Source organism: Ochotona curzoniae, unplaced genomic scaffold (assembly GCF_017591425.1).
Source record: "Ochotona curzoniae isolate NIBS_2020 unplaced genomic scaffold, NIBS_Ocur_1.0 contig_1014, whole genome shotgun sequence".
In the NCBI taxonomy this organism is placed as follows: domain Eukaryota; kingdom Metazoa; phylum Chordata; class Mammalia; order Lagomorpha; family Ochotonidae; genus Ochotona; species Ochotona curzoniae.
The window spans coordinates 9,029,649-9,055,272 of NW_024464920.1; the positions used below are offsets into that span (position 1 = coordinate 9,029,649).

General features: G+C 43.4%; 1 protein-coding gene across 1 annotated transcript in view; it reads right to left on the minus strand.

Moving 5' to 3' along the window:
- CFAP54 (cilia and flagella associated protein 54) overlaps window positions 1-25,624 on the minus strand; it is a 345,554-nt gene that overhangs the window by 275,687 nt on the left and 44,243 nt on the right. The window contains exons 13-19 of the mRNA XM_040980448.1: window positions 24,676-24,810; window positions 23,836-23,986; window positions 19,907-19,983; window positions 11,624-11,752; window positions 11,125-11,251; window positions 4,053-4,139; window positions 3,836-3,957 (exon numbers count right to left, since the gene is read on the minus strand). Coding sequence (XP_040836382.1) covers window positions 3,836-3,957; window positions 4,053-4,139; window positions 11,125-11,251; window positions 11,624-11,752; window positions 19,907-19,983; window positions 23,836-23,986; window positions 24,676-24,810 — 828 coding nt within the window. The remainder of the gene's footprint in view (window positions 1-3,835; window positions 3,958-4,052; window positions 4,140-11,124; window positions 11,252-11,623; window positions 11,753-19,906; window positions 19,984-23,835; window positions 23,987-24,675; window positions 24,811-25,624) is intronic.

Genomic DNA, 25,624 nt, shown 5'->3' on the forward strand with positions numbered 1-25,624 from the left:
ATGGGAGATTGAGATCTCTCTCCCGCTCTCTCTCTCTCTCCACCCACCCCTCTTCTTTCAAACTAAAAAAAAAAGTACTTAAAAATAATTACCTGCTAGTCACAATGTTCTTTTGCTTAGAATTGAAACACTATTACTGAAATTTGAAGTTGATAAGTTCATCTCACTTTTATTTCAATACCAACAAACAGTATCTGGAGAAAATTAGACAACAATTGGGGTGTTTGCAGCAGGAACAACTGAAAAACCAGATTTGGACCAAATCAGCCACAAGGAAGATGGTCTAAAAACAACAGCCATAAGTGTCTGATAAAGACACAGCCACTGGAATGAATGAATTGCCAAACTTCTTTGTACTTACAGAAGACAAACAAATGTCTATTTATTGGCAATCTCCACTGGGTGTATAAGACTACAGATGTAGTCTTTTTGCCTCCTAGTTAAGATTCAGATTTTAAGCAGGGGAGATCATCAATCAGCTTAGCTGGTTCACTGGTCCAGAAGAAGTCTCATTATATTTAGTGTGGAAGAAGAAATCCCTTAAAAGGTGTTGTGAATAAGGGGAAACAGATGCTGCACAGAAAACAGTGCAGCCCTGGAAACCCATAGCTCTTGGAACAAGGAAAGTTTCTGCCTTTTTTCAGTGAGCAAATTCATCTGCAAATGATCACTCAGCTAATGGAGTCTTAAGTGGACCAACAGCAACAACAGAAGCCCACAATGACTGCTATGTTTGATCCAAAGTAGACAACCAAGGATATCCAGTATTGGTTCCAGCTGTGATTCTTCAAAGAAAACCTATGGAATGCTATGTAAGAAACCAAGAGGAACCTCCTAGGCCAAGCAACCAACACGGGAAAATGGGAAAAAGAAATCTCCACAGCCAAGAAAAGAGCCAGTCATCTCACCTAGCAAGCTAACTGGCTATTATCACAAGTTCCCCGTCATTCAGGTCAGGCTGGTGTACTTTTAATTGATTTGGAATAAAAGAAATGCTTGTTGAGATTATCCAGATCCTCAAGGTCAGGAAACTTTTGAAAAATTAAGACAGCATGAATTTTGTTTTTAGAGTTCTAAGGAGACTCAGATTTTTCAAACCTTTTTGTGGTATCAAGTGACATCTCAATGACTGATTTGGGGATACTTTTATTACAAAATCATGATAATGTAAAACATTCTGTATTACACTCCAGTATAAAATGATTGCCAAGGGAAAGAAGTTTATTTGTCTTTTGTCAAAGAAAGTTTGGTAATTCTTTAAGCCATAACATCATTGTTCTAAGAGTACCCTGCAGACTGATCATTAAGCCTTAACACTTAGATAAAAACTACCGCTGAGAAGCAGCAGTGGCTATGCAAGATTTGGGGACATCTAAATAAATATCCCAACATGTCCGTAGTTGGTACAAATCTTTGTGGCAGACCCCTCATAAGAACTTCAGCCTCTAAATGCATCTCATGAGCCTCCGCAAACAGGACGTTGCACTCACAATTCTTCTTAAGTGAAAATAGTTTCAGTTAACTAGCAGGAAAAGCTGTGCACTAGAAACCTGAAATTTCCCATGTGTGCACTATGTTACTAATCTTGGTGGTAGAATGGTAGAGAAATTAGCAAGAGAATGGACACACAAAGGGTTTTCAAAAAGTTAATGAGAAATACATATTGTGAAAAATGCATATTACAAAACAGCTCTGCAGGGATTTCAACATTTTTTGCAACAAAATCAAAATCTTTTGAATTCTAACTATTCCCAAAAATTTTTTGAAGTATCCTCACATGATGGTAAATATAAACACAGGATCAATGGCTTGATGGCTAAATCTTCACCTTGCACGTGCCAGAATTCCATATAAGTGCCAGTTCTTTTCCCAGATGAAATTCCCTTCCAGCTCCCTGCTTATAGCCTGGGAAAGCAGCAGAGGACGGCCCAGCACATGGGTTCCAGCACCCATGTGGGAAACCCAGAAGAAGCTCCTGTCTAGCACACGAAAAAATTCAACTAACATTTAGAAAAGTGCCAATCAGACTCATAGCTGACCTCTCAGAGGAAATTCTACAAGCCAGAAGAGAATGGAGCGACATATTCCAAATTTTAAAGGGGAAAAATTGTCAGCACAGAATAACTACCCAGCAAAGCTTTCTCTTGTATTTGAAAATGAAATAAAATTCTTCCACAGTAAAAAAAAAAAAGCTCAAAGAATGTGCGCCCCTTCCAGACCTGCTCTACAAATGATGCTTAAACATGTTCTCTTGACAGAGAAAAGGAATAGCACTTACCAAAACCAAAGGCAAATCCGAAGAACATCCCAGTAAAAAGACAACAGAAGACTAAATCAAACAATGAAAAATCCATAGTTAAAATAACAAGAGACCAAATTACTACTTATCCATATTAACCATGAATGTAAGTGATCAAACTCATCAATCAAGCATCAGAGACTAACAGACTGGATCCAAAAACCCATCTATCTGTTGCATATAGAAGACATTTCACCAACACAGATCAGCGGAAACTAAAAATGAAAGGATGGAAAAAGATATTCCAGACTAATGGAAAGAAAAAACAAGCTGGTGTAGCCATTCTTATATCAGATAATACAAACTTTGACGTGAACCTCCTGGTTTTGGACCAGCTCAGCTATAGTCATTGCAGCCATATGGGGAGTGAACCAGCAAATGAAAGATCTTCCTCTCTCGTTCTCTCTGTAAATCTGATCTGCCTTTCCAATAATGGAATGCCCTTTCTACTCTTTGCTTTCCTCTCTCTGACTACTATCTTCTTCCAGTTTTCCACTTCAAATGCTGTGTGTCTTTCAGTTTCCAAAGGACTTCTCCTAGGTGTTTCCTTACAGAGGCCCCCCTGTAGAGTCAGGTATGCCCCTGCTAAACTCCTCCAGCATACCTGCAGAAGCCCCTATGAAGCCCACTCATAATGTTCTCATAAACCAGATTTCTCTATGAAGAAATCCAGGGACCCCATGCACATGAAGAAGGCAGGGACCATGAAGGGAAGCCCACAAGAGGATGCACTCAATCAAGATACACAGAAAAACCAAAGGACTTTTGATGGCATCTTCGGCACTCAATGGACTACTAGGTACATAATGAATTTTCTTTTTTTTTAAAAAAAAAAGATGTATTTCTTTTTTCTTGGAAAGGTAGATTTACAGAGAGAAGGAAAGACAGAGAGAAAGATCTTCCACCTGCTGGTTCACTTCCTAAGTGACCACAATGGCTGGAGCTGAGCTGATCCAAAGCCAAAAGTCAGGAACCTCCTCCGGGTCTTGCACACGGGAGCAGGGTTCCACCGTGGGGTACCTGAGTTCAAGTCCCATCTCTGTTTCCCAGTGCAGCTTCTTGGTGGCACACAGCCTGGGAGGCAGCAGGTAATGCTCCAAGTACTTAGGTCCCCACCACCCCTACGCAAGACCTGGATAGAGTTCCCAGATCCTCCTCTTCACCCTTCTCTCTCTCCCTCTCCATTTTTCCTCTCTCCCTTCCTCCTCCACCCTCCTTTACTTTTACTTTCCCATTCTCACAAACAATATGAATTTTTTAATTTTAGGAAACACCAGAGTGACAGCTTAATTTGCCTGCTCAGAATGGACTATACAAGGATATGTCAAAAAGTTTATGGCACTTTGAATTAAAAGTTTTTGTACAACACAAGGTTTTAAATTCTTGCATCTTTTTCTCATAATTCACATTTCCCATAAACTTTTTAAGGATGCCTTGTATGGTGAACCTGAAAGAAAATTCACAATGAAACTTTAAGGGTAACATTTTTAACAAAGGAAAACAAATCATTAATTTTAATAGAATAAAATTTGCTACCATTAAAAAGTCCCAAGAAGATGTAGAAGTTGAATCTTTCTCAGATATCAAAAGAGCTTTCTGCATCAAATAAATTGCTTTGGATATTTTATTTTTCTTTATTTTATTCATTATGCTTGATTCTGCAAAGGCAAACAAATATTTTACCCAAAGGACAATACAAAAACTCTTTCAAATTTTTTTTTTTGGAAATACAATTTACCCCAATTTTAAATACCTGTAAAACAATCAATACTTCCAGATTTTTTGAGCTTCTCCTGACTTTTTGTAGGAACACATTTGCTAACAGTTGGAGTCTGCAAAACTGAAGAATAACAAACAACTGTTTATTACAATTAGGTTTGTGTCTAAGAAAGAAAAAATTTTTTTAAGATTTACTCTTCTAGAACTATACTATAGTATTGACATAGGGAACTCAGTGAGGGGGGAGGGAATTGGGAAAGGGATAAGGGAAATCCCAGGGCCTACAGAACTGTATCATAAAAAGAAGTATAAAAAAATGTACTCTTCTGTTCATTTGAAAGGAAAAATTATAAAATACACAAAGAAATCACCCTTGTGTTGGTTCATTCCCCCAAATGACCTCAACAGGTAGATCTGCACCAGACGACAGAACCGGGGACTCAATCTCTATGCTCTGTATGATGGCAAAGTCGCATAATGTGCTTCCTCAGCAGGCACACAGGCAAAGGGCTAGATCAAAGGTACAGGGACTCCAGCCCCACCCCAGGACTCCAGTACCGGAGTCCAGTCTCACAGAGGCCTAACCCTAACCCAGGAAATAGCTTTTCAACATTAAAGAGTAACTCCCTCTTTCTGAAATTGCTGCTTTTATTCCATGCCAATTTTTTCTATCATTAACAGAAAAACAAACTAGTATATCCAGCACTGCCTTCAAATCCTTGCTTACTTGCCACAGTAAATCTCAAAACAAGAATTTCCAAATCATTTTTTATTTCATCTTAAATAATCAGGAAAGTTATTTTTTTAATCTGCTTTTTGTAAATACAAACTTTCAAGTCCAAATATCAACCAGGTGTCAAAAGTCTGCCTTCATACAACAACTGTTTCATTCACAGTCTCTGCAAGAGCTCTGGGTACCAGGTGAACATCCTCACTCTCCCCTGGTTCTGGCTGATGAGATGGGAAACTGTCTTAAGATGGTCAACCAAGATACAGAATACTGCCAGTTGTTGATCCTGGCATATAACTCAGACTGACCATCATGGGTTCAGTAAAAAGAGGCACCTGGATGAAGAAAAATGAGAGAAAGCTATGCTGGCCCAGAGTGCTGGAAATTGTAGCACTGAGTCTTGCAGTTTCAGATCTGGTCCTCATGAGATGTGGCAATACTGTGTTTCTGTCCATGGAGGTCTGTAATCTTACAATAAATTGTTTTTATTGAGTTTTAAATGTTTGTGCTAAAACATGAGTTACAATGTGATGGTTTCTGGCTTTATCACTAAAGGACATGTGGCTCCTTTCCTGGCCAAGGTTACGGAAACTTATCTGCACCCAGACAGCAATTCAAAGCAGAAAACACACTCTAATCCCTCAGAACCTAGTGTACCATAGATGCTAATTAATCTCTCCTGATTGCAACCACTAGAGAGAAGGATGAGATTGGAAAAAAAAAAAAAAACTTGGAATATCAAACATGAAAAAATCTCACAACTGACTCCTTGGTCAACTGATAGCAACTGCAAACTTCTTGAATATCACAACAATATTTAGGAAACATTAACCTGGCAGGAGCAAACTAAAGTGAAGAGATACAGAAAGAACAACGTGCTCTTCTATGGTGACAGGTAAATAAAGCAAAGAAAAAAAAACTGACTCACAGACACTGCAAAAGAATCATAAGTAATTCAATTCAAATTTGAAGTAAAGCGAACTCAATAACTTTCAATGGTCTGATTTAAAAACTCGTGTGCTAGTAGCAGTCATAAGGACAGCATCCGACAATGCACTGTTTAGTAACACTTGGAGTAAATAAGGCCTTAGTCCTATCCTGAAGAAAACAAAGTTGCTGAGAATCATGGCCTTGATTCAAACAGAAAACCCGACACAAGAATTTGAGTCACATTCTGAAATGCCTTTTTGAACCAGGTCTTTTCAGCTCAAAGAATGTCCAGGTTGCTTGTTTCTTAAGGTTTATCTTTTATTGTTATTTGAGAAGCAATTTATGGCTTCAATTTACTTTTACTGAGAGAAGGGAGACAGAAATCTTCTATTCACTGGTTCGCACCTCCCCCCTCCACCCCACCCCACCCCCCGCCCAAAATGGTCACAATAGCCAGAGCTGAGCTGATCTGAAGTCAGGAGCCAGGAAGTTCCTGGGGCCCAAGGACAGGGGCCCAAGGACTTGAGCCATCTCTGTTGCTCTCCCAGGCCAGAAGCAGGCAGGGACCTGGTCAGAAGTGGAACAATCGAGACACCAAGGGCAACTGCATGGGATGCTGGCACTGCAGGCAAAAGTTCAGCCTACTATACCACAATGCTGGACCAAGGTTGTTATCTTTTAAAGTTTTTTTATTATTATTATTTTCTTTTTATTGTTGTTTAAATATTTGAGAAGGATGGATGCACATGTGAGCCTCCAATTAGGTCAGGAAGGGTCAGTTATGGAGGAACGTCAGTGCGACAATTGCTTCAGTTCTGTTTTCCTTTTTTCTCCTTGGTATCAAACTACTTCGGCACCCACAGGGGTGCTGGATGGTCATTTGATGATGCCTCAGAGACCCTGATGTTGGGAAGAGTATTCCAAGAGTATAACTTGAGTGGTTTTGATAATTATGAGAAGTTTTTGGTTTCATTGCTCCAAGGTTAATAAAATCTTTCGAAGGTCTATTGGTTGACAAAGTCCACCTTAATGTTTCCACAGGCCCAGGAACATGTTGCAAAGTTTGGTCAGGAGAACTGACCAACCTGTTCTGCTTTTCATCCTTTGACAAGGCAGCTGACATTCCGAGCTGGCCTAGAAGAGCTGGCCATCCTGTCCCCAGTGAGCATCTGGGCATGCTGACTACTATACAGGTATCAGCAACTGAAGGGGTCCACTCTCCTGGAATACGCCCTTGAAGGTGGGATCACACATCCTGTGACTTTTCTCTGTGGCTGGGGTCTGAGTTCAGTTGTCTTTGGAGAGATCCCCAAGAAACCTCCCTGGGGTGACCTCAGACTTGATTAGAGTGTACACCAGCCAGTACAGGTTCAGGTAGTCTGTCACCAGCTACTAGCCAACATATATCGGCAGATGCAGCTGCCCAGTTTTACTCAAGCTGCATATTTCACATGAACTGAGGGATGCTGTAGCCCAACCCAGACATCCTGTCACAGACCCAATCCTCACGCATTCCAACAGGTGCCTCAGTCTAGTCAGGGTGACCCCCCGCCCCCAACAACCCTCATAAGGCCTACACCCAACCCTGGTTTTTACACATGTCAGCCTCTGACGTAGCCTAGTCCAGCCCAGCCCGCATCCCAGCCTGCTCTTCGGCACACCCACGGGTGCTGAGGTCTACCTCAGCCTGACCTGCCCCAAGACCCAACCCTCAAATATGCTAACAGGCACTATCACCTTACCCAGCCTGGCTCATTCCCAACCTTGGCTCTTGTGTTCACCAATGGTAGGTATAGCCTCGCAGGGGAGTACCCATAGTTCCACTGCCAGGCATGCTCCCACCCTTGGATCTTGTACCTGCCAGGGCTACTTCAGTCCAGCATGACATGACTCATACCCAGTCCTGTCACTTGCCAGCTGTCTCTTGTGCACACCAGTGAGTGGCAGCCTAGCCCAGACTGGGCCATCTTGAGACCAGCCTGTCCCCAATCCCAGCTCTCACACTCACCAGTGGAAGCAGCAGCCCAGCACGAGTTTCCCTGAAGTTTCCCTACCAGGACTGCTCCCAGCCTCAGGTCTTGCGTGTGCCTGCAGGTGCTGGAGCCCAGTCTGAGATGGCCCACCCTCAGGATTGGCATTTGCCTGCTGGTGCTACAGCCTGGATTAGTCCAGCCTATCCTGGTCCCAGGTCTTGCTCATGGTTGCAGCATCTTAGCCCAGCCTGGCCCACCCCCAACCCTCATGTGAACTGGTGGGAGTTGCAGTTCAACTCAGCCTTGCCTGCACCCTGTTCTGACTCTCACTTGTACCACCAGTGTGTTTTGTGGACTGATCCCCCCTGGCTCATACATATGCTATTAAGTGCTGCAGTCCAGCCCGGTCTGACCTGCTTCCGGCTCTGGTTCATGCACTCACTAGTGGGAGCTAAGACCCAGCAGGAGAGTTCCCCAAGTACCCCTAGCAGGTCCTCTCCCAGAAACAGATCTCACACATGCTGGCAGGTGCTGTACCCAAACTGACATGGTCAGCCTGCAATCCTAGTACTCACCAGAGGGTACTGAAGTCTAGCCTGACTGGCCTGTACACATTCCAACTCACACCCAGCCTGGCCCAACCCCAGACCCAGTTCTCATGTGACCCAGTGGGTGCCATGGGCTACCAAGATCAAGTCTGGCTCTTACATGTGCCAGAAGTCTCTAGAGACTAGCCCAATCTGGTCATTCCTCAGACTCAGCCCACAAGCATAGCAATGGATGCTATAGCCTTGCCGAGCCTAGTCCATCCACAGCCCCAGCTCTCACCAATGGGGGCTGCAGCCCAAGAGTGGAGTCCCCAGAGTTCCCCTATTAGGCCAGTTCCTAGCCCTGGGTCTTGCACGTACTTCAATCCAGTATGGTAAGGCCAGCCTGCAATCTCAGCTCTCCAGCAGGTGTCACAGCCTAGCCCAGCTGGGCAAGGTCCACACCCTGTCCTGGTTCTTGTGTGTTTCAGTGGATATTGCAGCCTGGCCCAACCTGGCTTGTCCCCAGACCCAACCCACACAAATGCTGAAGAGTGGGCCTGGCAAAACAGCCTAGTGGCTAAATCCTTGCCTTGAATGCGCCAGGATCCCATACGGACATTGATTCATGTTCTGGCTGCTCCAGTTCCCTTCCAGCTCCCTGTCTGTGGCTTGTAAACACAGTCGAGGATGGCCCAAAGCCTTGGGACCCTGGACCCACCTGGAGGACCAGAAGAAGCTCCTGGCTTTAGATTGCCTCAGCTCCAGCAACTGTGGCCACTTGGGAAGTGAACCAGAGGTTGGAATATCTTTCTCTCTATCTCTCCTTCTCTCTGTAAATCTGACTTTCCAAGAAAGAAAAAGGAAAAACAAGCAAGCAAGCAAGCAAGCACTGATCGGTGCTAAGAAATTAGTGGGGAAAAAAAATGCTAAAGAATGCCGCAGCCCTGTCTGGCCTGGCCCACCCCAGCCCTGGCTCTTTGTGCTCCTCAGCGGGAGCTACACCCTAATAAGGGAGTTCTCCAAGTTTCCCTACTAGGCTTGCTCCTAACCCTGGATTTCACATATGCCAGTGGGTACAGTGGCCCTGCTTGCCATAATCTGCCCCAAATTTGCATGTGCCAGCAGATGCTACAGCCCTGCCCCTGCTGGCCTCCTCCCAGCCTCAGCTCACACGAGCGTCAGGGAGGTTTCTATGATCCAGGCTGGCTTGGCACATCACTACCCCCAGTTCTCTGCATTAACCGGCAGGTGATGCAGTCCCACAGAGGCAATCCCATAATTCCACTACAGAATCTGCACCCCACCCCCCAATATGGCTCTCTCACATTCTGGTGGGTGTTGTGGCCCAGCCTAACATGGCCCACCCCTTGCTCTCATACTTGCAGATAGTACCGCGGCATAGCCCAGCCAGGCATGCCTCGCCATTCCCCCCCCCCCCCGCCAGCCACAGTTTGTGCATGTGGCAGCGTGTGGCAAGGGATACTATTAAGTCCAGCCCAGGTCTCCCATGTGGGCTGATGCCTTGGCCTGACCCAGACATGCCCTCTGGGGTTTGCCACTCTAAACCACTCCATATCAGTTCCCTCATCTACCTGTGAGTGCAGTGGCCTAGTCTGAGAAAGCCCCCAGAAGTCATTCCTCCCCTGACAAACATGCCCTCAGTTGCTCCCACTCCGATAACCCCCTCAGACTTGTTGCAATCTGCAGTTCTCCCATCCCATCTTCAGCATTGGACTCCAAATTGGAGACAGCAGAAAGAAGTTTGTACCCATGCCGTCCCTCTCCATTCTAAGGAAGCGGCTGACATCTCAAGGGCAACAACAACTGGCAGTTCATAGGTCTGTTTTCTACACACCATTTACCATCAAAAACCACCAATGGACCTTGGAAAAATGGCTTGTTCCAATCTGAGGAAGAGAAAATGTCAGATGGGTCTGGGAAATTTTGTTGTATAAATAGCAAAAAATTTCTCAAGGAAAATAGGTGGCATATAAAAACCACACAAGTTCTAGTCTGAAGGACCTTTCTCTTACTGATAAAATTTGTGATTTTGAACATTGAGAATAAATTTTTAAAATGATGGTAGCTGACTTTACAAGATCTAATTTTTAAAAATAATTCAACCTATCACATTACTCAAAAACATAAAAAGGACAAATTAGGGGTAGTTCTTCTTTATAAAAGAATGTCACCAAGTAAATGTAGCAAGAATAATTCAATTAGAAATTGATCATGTACAGCCAAAGTAATAATTGATTCAGGAAGAAATCACCAATCAAAGCTAACACCATTGAGAGAAAGTCTGTTGGGGAACAGGACAGTCATTCCCTCTCCACGCATCACACAGCACCTTTTTGACTACAGCATCAGAAAGCCATCTTTAAAATGGAGACATACACCAGACATCACCTTAGAAAACAACACTCTGCCTTACCCATGATAGGACAAGAAGCACAAGTCAAAATAAAATAATACCACATACATAATAATTCTAAAAAGCTACTAATGAAACCCAAAAGTGGAATATGTCTTCAAAAACAATAATGTCCAGAAAGAAAATAAATTCCACAAATCATTCTAGTTAAAAGTAAAATATGGCAGCCAATGTTACATTGTTGGAGAGTGACAATGTCATGATGGTTGTGTAAAAGAATGTTCTTGTTATTAACCAATAAGTGACACCTGATCTTGGTAGGCACTTAGTGTTTGTTTGATGGAATCAATGAACTTCCAATCATTTATTAGAAACTCAAAAAATTAATTACTCTATTTTTTAGAAGGTTGCTAACTGATTTGGCATGCAAAGCAAGAGCAACAATTAATCAGAATAGAAAAATAAAATCATGATTTTCAGCTTACAGTCAATAACAGCACAGTTTACAAACTAGACCTACTCTGTAGCTGAACTTGACTTAAAAACATGCATTCACAATCGCCTACTACCTTGCAATTGGTTGAGAAGCACAACGGCTATTCGGTGCTGAGCTTGAATTAATTCAAGATGCAAATCCATCATGAAACTATTTCCTGTGATTGGTTTGTGAGTGTCTCCTGTTGCATCATGTGTGCTCTTTGGTCCAGTAGATTTGATGTAAAAATAAAAAGAAATACAGTTACTAAAATAGACCCAAAAATTGCTATATCCTATTATCATTCAAGTCATTCTCATCTTACTTGGAGTTATTAAATTCCGCTCACTTCTGAATCCTTTGCAATTGCTTTACACACAATAAATGTGCTCTTAGAATTCACCAGCATTCTCTTGCTTGACAAATTTAAAGACTTCTCATGCTCCTTGATTTATTCTGGGAAGAGAGGACTCTATTTCTGGCCTGAGAGGAAAGCCACTGCAAACTGGGTTTACTTACCTGCTGGCAAAGCCAGAACTCTTACCACTACTTATGCAAAGCTTTAATCTCATGTAAGATTTCTCCATTCTTACCTTGGCATAGCAGTGATCAACTACTGATGATCCGTTTGGCAAAGTAGTTAACATGCAATTCAAATTTATTCCATCAATTGCTTTGTCAAGAAGTTCATAAGCAAAAAATAACTGCTCCACTGGCTTTTTCTAAAATAAATTTGTAAGCAAAAAGGGAAAAGGAAAATGTGAGGAAAAATCATGTGCAAAATGTCCAAAATCTTTTTAATAATCATTCAAAATCAGCAGTGGGTATTTGGCATAGTAGTTAAGACACCTGTTAGGACAATCACATCCCATTTAAAGCCTAGTTTGACTTCTTATTGCAGCTTTCTACTAATGCAGACCCTGGGAGGCAGCAAGTAGTGGCTGAAAACTTGGGTCCCTACACCACCTACATGAGAGAGTCCAGATGGAGTTTCAGTCTTCTAGCTTGGATACAGCCCACTTCCTGCTCTTAAGGCATTTGGAGGGTGAATTAACAGATAGGAATTCTTTATAAATATATATATATATTTTGGTAATCTTTACATTGTTGATTAGTGTAAAAAGTTACAAGGGCTGAAGGAAATATTGAGGAGAAGCCCCACCCAGCTCTGAGATCCTTGCTCAAGTGGTCCCGGTAGTTCACCAGTTATGCATTGCTGCCAATCTCGCCACTCCAGACAAAATGAGGCTGTTGAATAATCTACTGATTGACATAGCCCATTATAGAGTCTCCCTTTGTCCAGTGTTTCGCTGCCAACATACAGCTGTGGTGGTTAACTGACCTGTTCTATCTTCCGTCTTTTCTTGGTTAAGGTTCTGAGTCTACCATTTCGGTGAGTGGATCCCCAAAGTAACTTTGAGGTGTTCCCAGACCAGATTCCTATATGTACTAGCAAGTACAGGACCTGGCACAGTCCATTTCCCTGATCAGCTGGTGGTTGCAATTGCTGGGTTGGTTCTGTCTTCAGCCCTGACTTCCACTGGAACCAATGGGTGTTACAGTCCATCCTGGTTCTGCTCATCACATACTTGGCCATCACACAAACCAGTGGGAGCTGCAGCCTAGTCAGGGCGACCCCCCGCCCCACCCCATCACCCGCACCAGGCCCGCCCCTGCCCTGATTTGCCAGTATGTGTAGCAGACTAGTTCAGTCTGCCCCATATCCCATTTGGCCCTTGTACATGTCGAAGGGTATTGGAGCTTAGTTCCATCCAACCAGCTCAACTGTCCGGCCCTCATGGATGTTGTTGGGTGCCTCTCTGTATAGCCACCCCAGCTCCTGTCCTAGTTATTCTGTGCCCTCCCATGGGAGTGGCAACCTAAGAGTGAGGAGCCCACACTATTTCCCTCCCAGGTCACTCTCACTCCTGGACCATGCGCTCTCCAGGTGACCCTGGGGCTGGACTTGAAAGTATTAGCCCCTAGTGCCAGCTTCTGCCTCGGTTAACCCCGACAGCTCTCACCCACCCCAGTTTTGTTAGCACCAGCAGGAATATTCTGCCCATCCTGGCTCTTCCCTGATCCGGTCCACGTGAGGCGCACAGGTGTTGTAGCCCTGCCTAGTCTGGTCTATCCCCATCCCAGCCCATGTTCTCCAGCAGGAGCAGCTATCCAGCAAGGGAACCACCCCTAATTCCCCTGTCAGCTCTGCCCCTCCCCTCCTGATTCTCGTGTATTGCTGGTTGGGTGCTGCAGTCTCATCTGGCACAGGTAGCCTCACCTTGGCATTCTGTGTTGTGCACTGCTCCTGCCATGACCGAACCTGGCTCGACCAACACTCTGCTCCAGAGTTTGGATTTGCCAGTGGATAATGCGAACTGATTCAGCTTGGTCCGCCCCCAACCCATGCCAAATGTATGCCAGTGGGACCATTTCCATAACCTCTTCTGGGCTGTTTCCTTCCATGCTTCTTGGCTTATTTGCAGGATCCGTGTCCTGTCAGGGGAGTTGCTCAGGCTCCTCCCTCAGAACCCCTCCTGATGCCAGGTTTCACATTTACCAGTGGGTCCATGGGCCACCACCACTCAGTTCACCTCTTGTCCCAGCTGGAGCAGTGGCTTTTCTTAACTGGCCTTCAACCCATTCTGGCTCCTGCTGTTGGATACTTCAGCCCAGCCACAGCTCGTCCATACCCACATATAGCATATACATGGCTCAGTTGGGGCTGAAACCCAGCCTAGTCCATCCCACATCTACCCTTGTCCTCCAGAACACCAGAAGGTATTGCAGTCTGACCAGCAAGGTGCGTCAAGTCCCAGTCCACACTTGTGCCAAGGGAGGCTACAACTGTATCCCGACCAGAACGCAGCCCCATTCCAGCCTGTGCACCCCTTGGTGGGAACCCCCACCCAGCCTGGGTCTCCCCCACAGCTCCCCAACCTGGCCTGTTCCCAACCAGTGTTGAGCGTGCCAGTGGTTGCTCTGGTCCAGCTCAGCACAGCCGGTAGCCTGTCGCAACCCCTGCCCTAGACACTGTAGCTCATCGTCCTTGGCTCACGCAGCTAGGTACAAGAACCTAGCTGAGCATGTCTTGTGGTCCATCCTGATTTCTAATTTAACTTGTGGGCTAAGGTTTGCTCAGTGCTGCCCGGGGCACCCGATCCATCACCTTTCCATACACTGACGAGCAATCAGAGCTACTTTGCCCAGCCTGCCCGACCCCCAGTTCCGGACCTCCTGTTCACCAGTGGAATTCATTCTCTTTCGCTGTCTCTGTCTCCGTCTCTCTCTTTCTCCACCTTCTCCTCCAATCCTCTCCCCAGCCTTCCCTCCCTCTCTGTTATTTCAATGACTTCTTTAAAAAACAAGCAGAAATTAGATGCTGACATGTGGTTTATCAGACTCAACTCTAGCTTGTGATGCTGACAGCTCATGGTGGAGTGCCACTTCAAGTCCCAGATACTTGGCTTCCAATCCATCTCCCTGCTAATGCGTCTGGGAGGGCAGCAGAACTTGGGCCCTTGTGAACCATGTAGAAGACCGGCACAGAGCTCTTGGCTCCTGGCTTCAGCCTGGCTCAGTCCTAGTCATTGTGTAATGTGTAATCAGGTATATTAACTAGCAGATGGAAGATCTTGCTCTCAGATAAAAATTTTAAAAATAAATACTGTTATGTTTCTTGCCAAATGCATCCACCTTTGTCAACGTAAAATAATACCAGTAAAAGTGAAGATAATAAATTTCATCATTTTTTTCAAAGATAAGCTAAGTTTGTCACAGACATGCAATTAACTTCCACTTCCTAATTTCAAAGTTTGGATTATACCATTTAGTAAATCTCAGAGTCACAGAGCTGGAAATTGAGATGAAAACCTATCAGTCCCAATAGTCCACTTGAGGGTTTTCAAAAACTAAACATTTTTTCAAGGTAATTATTCTCACAAAGAGATAAATATAGAGAACAATGTAACGGACAACCTACTTTATTCAATCTTTTAAACTTTCCAGTGTTTTTCAAGAATTTGTTTAGGAAATAAAGCAGAGATGTATATGAAAAAGTTTAAAGTCTCTGTGTAACCTTCCCCAATATCATTCTCCCCACAGGCAGCACAGCACTTTGAATTTAGTTCTACCCTTCTTTTCTATGTTTCTAAACCCCTACTGCACATGTCCTAAGCAAAATACAATATCATTTCGCATGTTCTTAAAAATCTCTCTTACAAAAGGTTGTATCTTTTTCATTCAACCGTACACTAGGACCTTACTCATGGTGATGTGTTTGACTCAACAGATCGCTCAAGGCTTGTTTATGGACACAGAACTACTCTAGATGCTTCAAGTTGAAAGAGGGCTTAATACAAAGAACCACAGGTGCCCATCACAGTTGGAAGGCAAGTGGAACCCAGAGTCAACTGTGCTTTATGCAATTCTCAAGAGCTTCCTCAGAATTCACTCCCTCTAGAGTTCACAACCTCCAGCACCTCCTGCCCCGACACAGGTGAACTACAAGACCTTGCCCAGCTGAGCACAGTTGGAAACCCTACACACTCTGCACCACAAATTCAAGCAAATGCTCTTTATTAAAGCACTAACCTAGAACCCTACGGAAATGGGATGTTGAAAATATTATTTCTGGAGTCTACCCTGTAATTTTATAACTACAGAAGGAAATTGCAATGATGCCAAGCCAGCTCAGACTGATTGCTCCACAGGCCAGCCACAAGAGGCAGAGGCAGCGGCCAGTGGAGGATGACAGGCCGCAGGTTTCAAAGTGTAAGGACGTGGTCGTTCAGATCCTAGCAGTAGCAGCCCACCCCTTCCTAGGCTGAACCCCCCATCCACTACAGAGTTTGGCCTTACAAAGGCTTCAGTACAGCGGTCACAGTTGCACTGCTGGGTCGAGTTAAGTCTGTTAGACTGTAGTAGCTTCCTGTGCTAGCATGGTGGGATGTCTGCAGGGGCTGAAGAATAGAGCTTGGCAGAGGTTTCTGTCCCCTATGGGGGGATGAACTCTGACAGTGGCAGCTCCAGCCACAGACGGTGCTGAACTGCAGAACACTGGGCTCTCAAAATACCAGGAACCACATGCTGCTTCACCTCTTCCTTCCAGAGCAGCAGGAGTGCACTGAGCAACTCTGTTACACTGCCAATATTCTTACATGGTTATGTCAGAACAAAAAAGATGTTTTTTAACCTTTTCTCACAGGTTTAACCTTCACTGAAGCTCTAGAGATGATAACTTTTACCAGATATGGACTCTCCTACTTCTCACTGGCAGCAGCTACGTCTTTGAAGGATGGTTGTTGCATCTCTTTGTCTAGTAAAATAGCCCTATCTTTCCTTTCATCTGCTAGTGTGATATGTTACATTACAGAACCTCAAATATTACATCACACTTGCATTGGAATACACAGAATTTGATCATCTTCAAACAGACTCACTCAAGATACAGTCACAGACCCAAATATAGATATAATATCTACATATAGGTAAGCCACAGACCAAGAGAAATTCCTAAAAAAAAAATCCAAATAGTATAAACTAAAATAATCAACCTGAGAGCAAGACCAAGTTCACAAATCATTAGGAGGCAAGACTGTCCCATCCCTTCTACTCAGTACTCAAGCTATCTCCCTACATAAAAGGGCAGATCTTTTTTCTTGGCTATCTTTCCCTAGGATGTGGTTGTCCAGAGGCTCCAACTTTATGCTAAAAGTTTAGGTTGTTTAAGTACTGGTCTCCCATCTCCCACCTGCCCAGGTCTCAGCTCCTGTCCCTGAATGGCAGTTAAAACATCAAAGCTTCTCTGTGAAAACGCTCATCAAGCTCCTGCAGCACACACTCATAAACTCAACACTGGCTCCCAGGGCCCCTCTCATGGCCCTGGGGTCTAGTTCACTGTCTGCTGAGGCTTATGTGTACTTGAAGATATTTCCTTAGGTCTGTCTGACATCTCAGCATTTTCTAGCAGGTGGATTTTTCAGGCCATCCAGTTTGTTATTTTGCCAGAAATACAAGTCTCTCAAAATGCCTAACATTTCAGCGATTTCAGCGATCTCACACACACATGTATTCTGTCATCATCTTCACCACTATCAACATTATCTTTATTATCATCTTGTCATCATCACCCAGTTTGTGTCCCGGTGGCCCAGCTTCCCATCCAGCTCTTTGTTTGTGCTCTGGGAAAGCAGTCGAGGACTGCCCAAAGCTTTGAGGCCCTGCACCCATGTGGGAGCCTGGAAGAGGCTCTGGGCTCCTGGCTTAGGACCGGTTCAACTCCAGCTGTTGCAGTCACTTGGGCAGTGAATCAAGAGATGGAAGATCTTCCTCTCTGCCTCTTCTCCTCTCTGTATATCTGACTTCACAATAAAAATAAATAAATCTTTAAATAAATAAAATAAAACATGTTCCAGGCACTGAGCCTAATGATTTACATTAATCTTCTAACTGCCATAGTCCTATATGGCAGATATTCATTATAATATTATAACCCATTTGTAAAGAAGTAGATGCTATCTATTCATTAAAAACTGAAAAGTTTGGGCCCAGTGCTGTGGCCTAGAGGCTAAAGTCCTCTCCTTGAATGCGCTAGGATCCCATATGGGCACCAGTTCTAATTCTGGCAGCCCAGCTTCCCATCCAGCTCCCTGCTTGTGATCTGGAAAAGCAGTTGAGGACAGCCCAAAGCCTTGGGACCCTGCACCTGCATGGGAGACCCAGAAGAGGTTTCTGGCTCCTGACTTTGGATTGGCTCAGCTCTAGCCATTGGGGTCACTTGGGGAGTGAGTCATCACATGGAAAATCTTCCTCTCTGTCTCACCTCCTCTCTGCATATCTGACTTCGCAATAAAAATGAGCAAATAAAAAAAAAAACTGAAAAATTCAAGTATAGGGCCAGCACTGTGGCTTAGCTGTTACACCACTGCCTGCAATGCCAGTGTCTCATTCAAGCACCAGTTCATGTCCTAGCTGCTCTACTTCCAATCCAACTCCCTGGTAATGACCTGAGAGAAACAGAAGATGGCCAAGTATTTGGATCCCTGCCACTCACAAAGGAAACTGGGATAAGCACCTGGATCCCAGCTTCAGGCTGACACAGCACCAACCGCTGTGACTATCTGGGAAGTGAATCAGTGCATGGAACACAACTGTGTCCTTCCCTGTCTTAGTACTCTTTCAAACCAATAAATAAGACTTTTAAAAAAAGAATCAAACAGTTTTATGTCATTGCAATGGCATCTCTCTTCTATTTAAATAATATCATGAACAAGGGGTGTTCAAAAAGTTCATGGAGCAATCATTGCTATGAATATGAAAGCAGGCAAACCAAACTACAGTTTACAGACTTCCTCTCTAGAAAAGTACTTTTTAAAGTTTATTATTATTATTATTATTATTATTATTATTATTATTATTATTGCAAAGTCATATTTAAAGAGAGAGGAGACACAGAAAGAAAGAGCTTCTGTCTGCTGGTTCATTCCCCAAGTGGCCTCAATGGCCAGAAATGAACCAATACGAAGCCAGAGGCCAGGAGCTTCCTCTGGTCTCCCACATGGGTTCAGGGTCCCAAGGGTATGGGCTATCCTTTACTGTTTTCTCAGGCCACAAGCAGGGAACTGGATGGGAAGTAAAGTGGCCAGGATACAAACTGGTGCCCTCATGGGATCCCGGTGGAAGTAAGGCAAGGACTTTAGCCACTACGCTATCACACCAGGCCCAGAAAAAGTACTTTTCAACTATAACCCATAAAACAGATGTGTTCTAAACAGGTATAGTGAGCCAAAGGGGTTTCTCACACGATGGAATATTTATTGGTCTGTATCTTTTTCCTGAGAAATCACAAGGCTCATGAAGAACCCAGTGATTTGGGCCTAGCGCAGTGGCGCAAGTGGTTAAGGTCCTCGCCTTGCACGCCCGGGATCCCATATGGGCGCCGGTTCTATCCAGGCAGCCCCGCTTCCCTTCCAGCTCCCTGCCTGTGGCCCGGGAAAGCAGTCGAGGACGGCCCAAAGCTTTGGGACCCTGCACCAGCGTGGGAGACCCGGAAGAGGCTCCTGGTTTCGGATTGGCGTAGCATCGGCCGGTTGCGCTCACTTGGGGAGTGAATCATCAGACGGAAGATCTTCCTTTCTGTCTCTCCTCTCTGTATATCCGCCTTTCCAATAAAAAAAAAATAATAATAAAAAAAACCCAGTGATTCCAACACCTCACAGAACAGGAAGCAACCGTGTTTAATCCAAAGTCACTCACAACTGCTTGACGATGGCAACGGCATCCCCACATGAAACACAACTGCTGGAATTCCACAGTGTGCACAACGCGGGTCTGGATTTGGTCTAGACGTGTGTCATGTACAGAGATAGCTCCCCCAGAATCCCACTCAGCTCCCCAGAACACCCAGAGCAACAGATAATCCAACCACTCGTATCAAAGGGAAAGTAGACTGAAGAGGAGCAGCCACTTGTCTGCCCGCTCTTCCGCCTCTCAGGCAGATGCTTACTGAGAAGCTTCCGAGTGTCAGACTGTCAACTGTCCATCAAACAGGCCAGAACTCATTTCATCTGTCAAAGACATATGCTGAACAGGATGGTGCCACCCTCTCAGACTATCAACCGCAATACATCCAAAACAGCAGAGACAGTGTAACTGCAACGCCTTTTAAAACACTCTGTCTAGTTTATTCTTAGAGCTCACTGGACTCCTTCTAGAGAAAAGCAAAAGGCAGAAAATGACTGTGAGTCTCAATTCTCACAAGTACCATAAGTCTTTAAATATTAAATATTCAAAAGTATCTCTATAATGAAGCACCATGCATTGACAAAGTGATATTGTCTGAAAACAAAAATTCAGACGTTTAAGTGTTGTATTACCTTTAATATTGGAAGAATTTCTGGGATTCCTTTTGGAGTCCCAAGGTATTCTTCAGTAGCTTTCCTTGAAAGCGTATCTGGAAAACAAAGGAGGGAATGGAAAAAAGAAGAGGAAGGAAAAGAGGGGTAAAGATGAAGGCGAGTGTAAGAAAGAGGACAAAACAAAGGGAAAGAGGGAGGACCGAAGGAAAGAAGAGGAGAAAAGAGAACAATGGGAATGTAGCTGTGAATCATAATCATGAAAAACATTACATTAAACTGGTCATCTCTTTTAACTGCCAATGATCTTAGGAATGATTCAACACTTTAGAAATTGAGTAAATATCAAATTGTTTCCTCCACGTAACTAAACGCTTTCTTTATATAATTCAAAAGCATCTTGCAGTGCAAGCCAAATCAAGAATCTTGTTTACAAGCTAATACATAGCAAATAGATTTCGTTTCCACTGTAGTCTACAAAACCAATTTCAAAACAACCAGAAACAGCAGCATGAAAACTTTAAAATTTGGATAAACATCAGAAAAGAAGAAATTAAGTTACAGAACTAGAAATAAAATGTTTATAAGGCAATACTGGCTTTCTATTTCAAGTTTTTTAATAATTCAAACTAAATGATATATTACTTAATAAACAGCCTAATAAATATCTTGAAGCAGACTGTCATAACAAATATAGATGAATGGTTTGTACTGTATGTTTTATGTGCCAATAAGGTGACAAAAAAAAAACATTCTTAGGAAAATGATAAACATTTGTATACCTAAATGATACAATCCCTCATCACGTAAATATAGCACATTTCAAATTTATAAATGGATTGTACTCCAATTAGTACCTTAGAAATTAAACATGAAAAAGAATCATTACTCTAAGTTGTCTTCAGTCCATTCCTAACCAAACAATACAAACAACAAGCTTCCAACAGCGAGTTATCAAAGCACACAACATAACTGAATAAGAAAGATTTTTCAAAAAGTCATCTCTGGGCCTTTTGCTTCTAGTAACAAGTAATCCAGGAAAACAAACAAACAAAAAAGCTGGAAGGTGTGATTTAAAAGAAAAATCTTGAAGTTAAGAAGGCCGTGGGAGCATGGGGGAAGGGCGGAATTCAAAGCACAGGAACCCAGAAAGGGATCCTAGAGAGAACAGGAAGGGATGAGAGCTACTTTTCCCACTTGGGGTTTGCAGCACTTCTGGAGAGAGATACCCGGATGCTGAATGGTTCTTCTGAGAGCTAGAGGAGCAGAAGAAACCAGAAATGGGATTCAGGGCCCACCAAGCATGAGAGGCAGAAGGGGCTGCTTCCCAGGAGCTACATGAAAGCAGGTCTTCCCAAGACAGAACATCTCAGAGTCAAAATATCTTACTCTCTCCAACTGGAATAAATAAAGTATTAGTCCCTTCAATAAAAGCAAGAACAGACATTCCCTGAAAGAAATCATCATTCAAATCTTCCAGTTATTTCCGTGAAACGTTCATCAGATAAAATTTCTATCATACACTCACAGAGTAACCAGAAACTTGATGAGAACAATTCCTAATTGAAGAGTTCAATATAGTGAATGCAAAAGGAATGCTAGAAGTTAGCAGCCCTTCTGGCCTTCACCTCCACTCCCCCAGAAGTTTTCAACACAGGACGCCAAAAGTGATTTCAATACTCAGTCTCCCTGTGTTCGAAGACCTGTACTATACGGTCTCCCATGGAAGTAAGCCTCAAGCCCCCACAAATAATACTTTTCTCAGGAACTTCCTGGGCTTCCACAGGCTTCCTTTACCTCCTGGAAGCCCTCTTCCATTCCCTCTTCTGTGCTTCCCTGGAGAAGATCCCAGACAAACTACATCACCCAGATTGCTGTCTTAGCATATGCTTGTAAAGAACTCGCCTAGGAAAACGGGCAAGCTGACAATACCTGAGCTCTTCACAGCACACACAGAGGGACAGCCCAGTACTATGTGCTTCTTGACTCAAGGCAGTAGAGAGTAAACAGCACCACCCATGAAGTATTTGTGGGGAAAAAAACCAAATAACTGACAAGAATTTTCTGCAAGATATCACCTGAACCTAAGTAAGCGTCCAGACATCACTATCAGGCAGGAAAACAAGCTGACCAAACAAAGAGGCAAATGGCCAAATCCAGAATACAAGACATCCTTTAAGAGAGTCACACAGTTTCTTAAAACAAACAAAAAAAAAGCCTTGAAAAGAAGTGATAAAAGGGAGAGTGTCACAGACTGGATACTTATAATGCTTAAGACTGATGGTAAGAAAATACAATGTAGGAATCTTTGACTGGAGCAGACCAACTTTAAGACATCTTAATATAATCAGGGACAGGGGAAATTCTCACTATTTTTAAAAGGTACATTAATAATAATAGCACCGTGGCTCTGTGTAAAGACAAGCTATATCGAAAAGACAGACAGAAAGAGAAATAGTCACTGCTGAAATGTAATGATGTCTCCTTTAACACAATCCGTGGAGGGAAGACAGGGAGATGAATGCAGGCTGGAAAAATGCTATGAATTATTGGTGCTGGATAATGTATCTAGAGACTCATTTCCTCTCTAGGCATCTGAAATGTTAAGACATTTCAAAACCGCGAATGAAGGCCATTGAATGTGTTCAATGCCTTGTCGGTCAGATCTTGACGAGGACCACGTTCATGTGGGAAGCTAATGAAGTCTAGAACAACCCAGACAAGCTCAACTAGGACCCAGAGGAGCTGGGTCCTCAGAAGGTACCGCCAACAGCACCAACATTTGAAAACCATAACCCTAACACTCCCTCTGCAAAGCCATACTCAACCAGTGAGAACACAGACAGAGCCAAATTAGCAAATCTCTGCAGAAACAAACGGGTTTTTTTTGTTTGTTTGTTTGTTTTACATTTATTTTACTTGAAAGGTAGGGCTACGGAAAGGAGAGACATAGTGAAAAGGCTCATCTACAGGCTCACTCCAAAAAGGCTGCCAACAACCAGAACTGAGCCGATCTGAAGTCAGGAGCTGGGAGCTTCTTGCGGGTCTCTTACATGGATGAAGGAGCCCAAGAACTTGAACCATTTCCCACTGCTTTACCAGACTAGAAGCAGGGAGCTGGATCAGAAATGGAGCATACAGGACATGAACCAGTACCCATCTGAGATCTGGCACTGCAGACAGAGGCGTGGTGTGCTAAGCCACAGCACTGGTCCAGAAACAATAGCTTTGTTACAAAATCCTCCAGATGTCACACATATTCTGCAAGGGGGATGAAACAGCAAATTGAGGCCACACCATGAACAGCCCCACCTCAATTTTCCTAATGAAGCAGATGGTTCAGGGCTTTGGCCACAGGCAGAAGAAAGGACAAGGAGGTCAGAGCTTCAGGTCACCTTTTGAAAAAAGGGTATTTTCTGCAAGGAGAAAGGAGTGATGCCAAACTGGAGTTGGGACAGGGAGAGTCGAAAAATGTCTAAGACATGAAGGTGAAAAAAAGTCAGTGTGGGCGGCCAATTGGTCTAATAATTAATATGCCAGTTAGGGTATCCATGTCCCTTCTCAGGGAACCCGGCTTCATCTGATCAGTCCAACAAACATGTATTTGAACTGCTTCCCTATGTGGTTAACAAGAGTACAATGGTGACCAAAACATGTTTTCATCCTTCAAGAAACACTCACTCATTGGAGAAATGGAAGAGAGAAGAAATATGAAAAGAGATAAATGTAAAAAAAGAAGAAAGAAAGAATCAGAGAGGGGAGAACAACCATGAAACATACAATCTTCTTGACATCCACTTGATGAAATCCAATTGTGAAACCATGATTTGTCACCATGGAAGCCGAGTTTCCATTAACAGAAGTTAGCCTCTATTCAAATTCATACTTCTGTATTTCTATGCATGCACATATTTGTTAAAAATCTTCCATGTTTTCATCTAACACTTTACCTAGAGATGTTTTAAATTTTCTTTCTGGGTTTCCTAAAGACTCCAATATTTCACTTAATCGTAATGTGACCTCTGCCACCACCACAATGTCAATGTCTTCCATCTTACACGACTGAATTACTTCATTTAGCTGCCACAGAAGATAAATCCACTAGAAAGAGAAAACACACATCCAAACACATTAAAAGCATACTACACTGTAGAAGGAGTCACTGTACAGAGCTTCGTACAGGGTATCCTTGTAATCACCACCCCTGAATCATATAAAATATCATGTATCCGCTCTTTAACGCATCTCAATTATAAATAATACAAAGATCAGCAATCTTATAAAAATGATATTTAATAAGCAGTCTGTTCATATAAATGTATCAAGAAGATTCATTTAAGAGTATAAGCTACATATCTAAGACCACAATGGCAATTTTTGGATGTTATTTTTATATAGCAATAAACACTATCTGTATCTTGGAAGTTCTCATTTTCCCTTCCATGTAGGTATTAGGATCACCACTGACATCCCCCAAATCAACGAGGCTGGGGGGTGCAGAAGCCACACTGGGAACTTTAAAAATTATCCTATGTGCCTACTACATCCTCAACATCCTTAGCTTAAATTCCTTACTTATTTATATTCTGCTCTATAATCTTAACAAACTTATCCAAGCTTTTTAAAAGCTGACAAACCAAAAGAAATGAAGTGGGGCAGACATACAAGAATACATGCTAAAGAAAAGATTCACTCAGCATAAAGATTAACTTTGTAACAAACATATGCAAATTACAGTAGTTAATCAGGCAGATAAAATTTAGATTTATAACCCAAAAAGAAAAAAATACTTTGTTAGTACTGATTTTCACAGTGAATTTCGCATAGTCGCTTCCACTCATACTGAACCGCTGAATTCCTAATTTGCATTTCTGCCAAAGGAACATTATCATATCCACAACGATTTCTTTATCAGGCATAACATCCTGCAAAGAAAAGTAATAAAGCAAATATGTAAGGAGAGCAAGTGACACTCACATCATTTCTGTGGCATTTTAGACTCATTTAACCCTCTTAACAACCCCAAGAGGTAAGTCCTACTGCTTTCATCCCCACTTTACAGAAAAACAAACTGAAGCACAGAGAGCAAAAAGGATTTTTCCAAAATGAAACGGCTAGGAAGCAGACCAGAGAATTCAAACTCCAGGACTTTTAACAGATGCTCTGTGTTACTTCTGCCTCTCTAAAAAGAAAAGACCCAGGGGGCTGGTGCACTGATGTAGCAAGCTAGCCCTCTTCCTGCAGTGCCAGCATCCCATATGAGCACCACTTTGTGTCCCAGCTGGTCCACTTCCAGTGCAGTTCCCTGCCTATGAGCTGGAAAAGCAGCAGAGAATGGCTCAAGTCCCTGGGCACCTGCACCCATGTGGGAGACCCAGAAGGAAGCTCCTGGTTCCTGGCTTAGGATCAGCTCAGCTCCAGCTGTTGCAGCCATTAGGGGAGTGAACTCAACAAGCAGAAAATCAATCTCTCTCTCTCTCTCTCTCTCTTTGTAAAATCTGTCTTTTGTTGTTGTTGTTGTTAAAGTTTTTTTTATTATTTTTTTAATTGGAAAGGCAGACATAACAGAGAGGAGGAGAGACAGAGAGGAAGATCTTCTGTCCGTTGATTCATTCCCCAAGCGGCTGCAATGGCCAGAGCTGAGCCAATTCAAAGCCAGGAGCCTCTTCCGGGTCTCCCATGTGGGTTGCAAGGTCCCAAGGCTTTAGGCCATCCTCTACTGCCATCCAAGCCACAAGC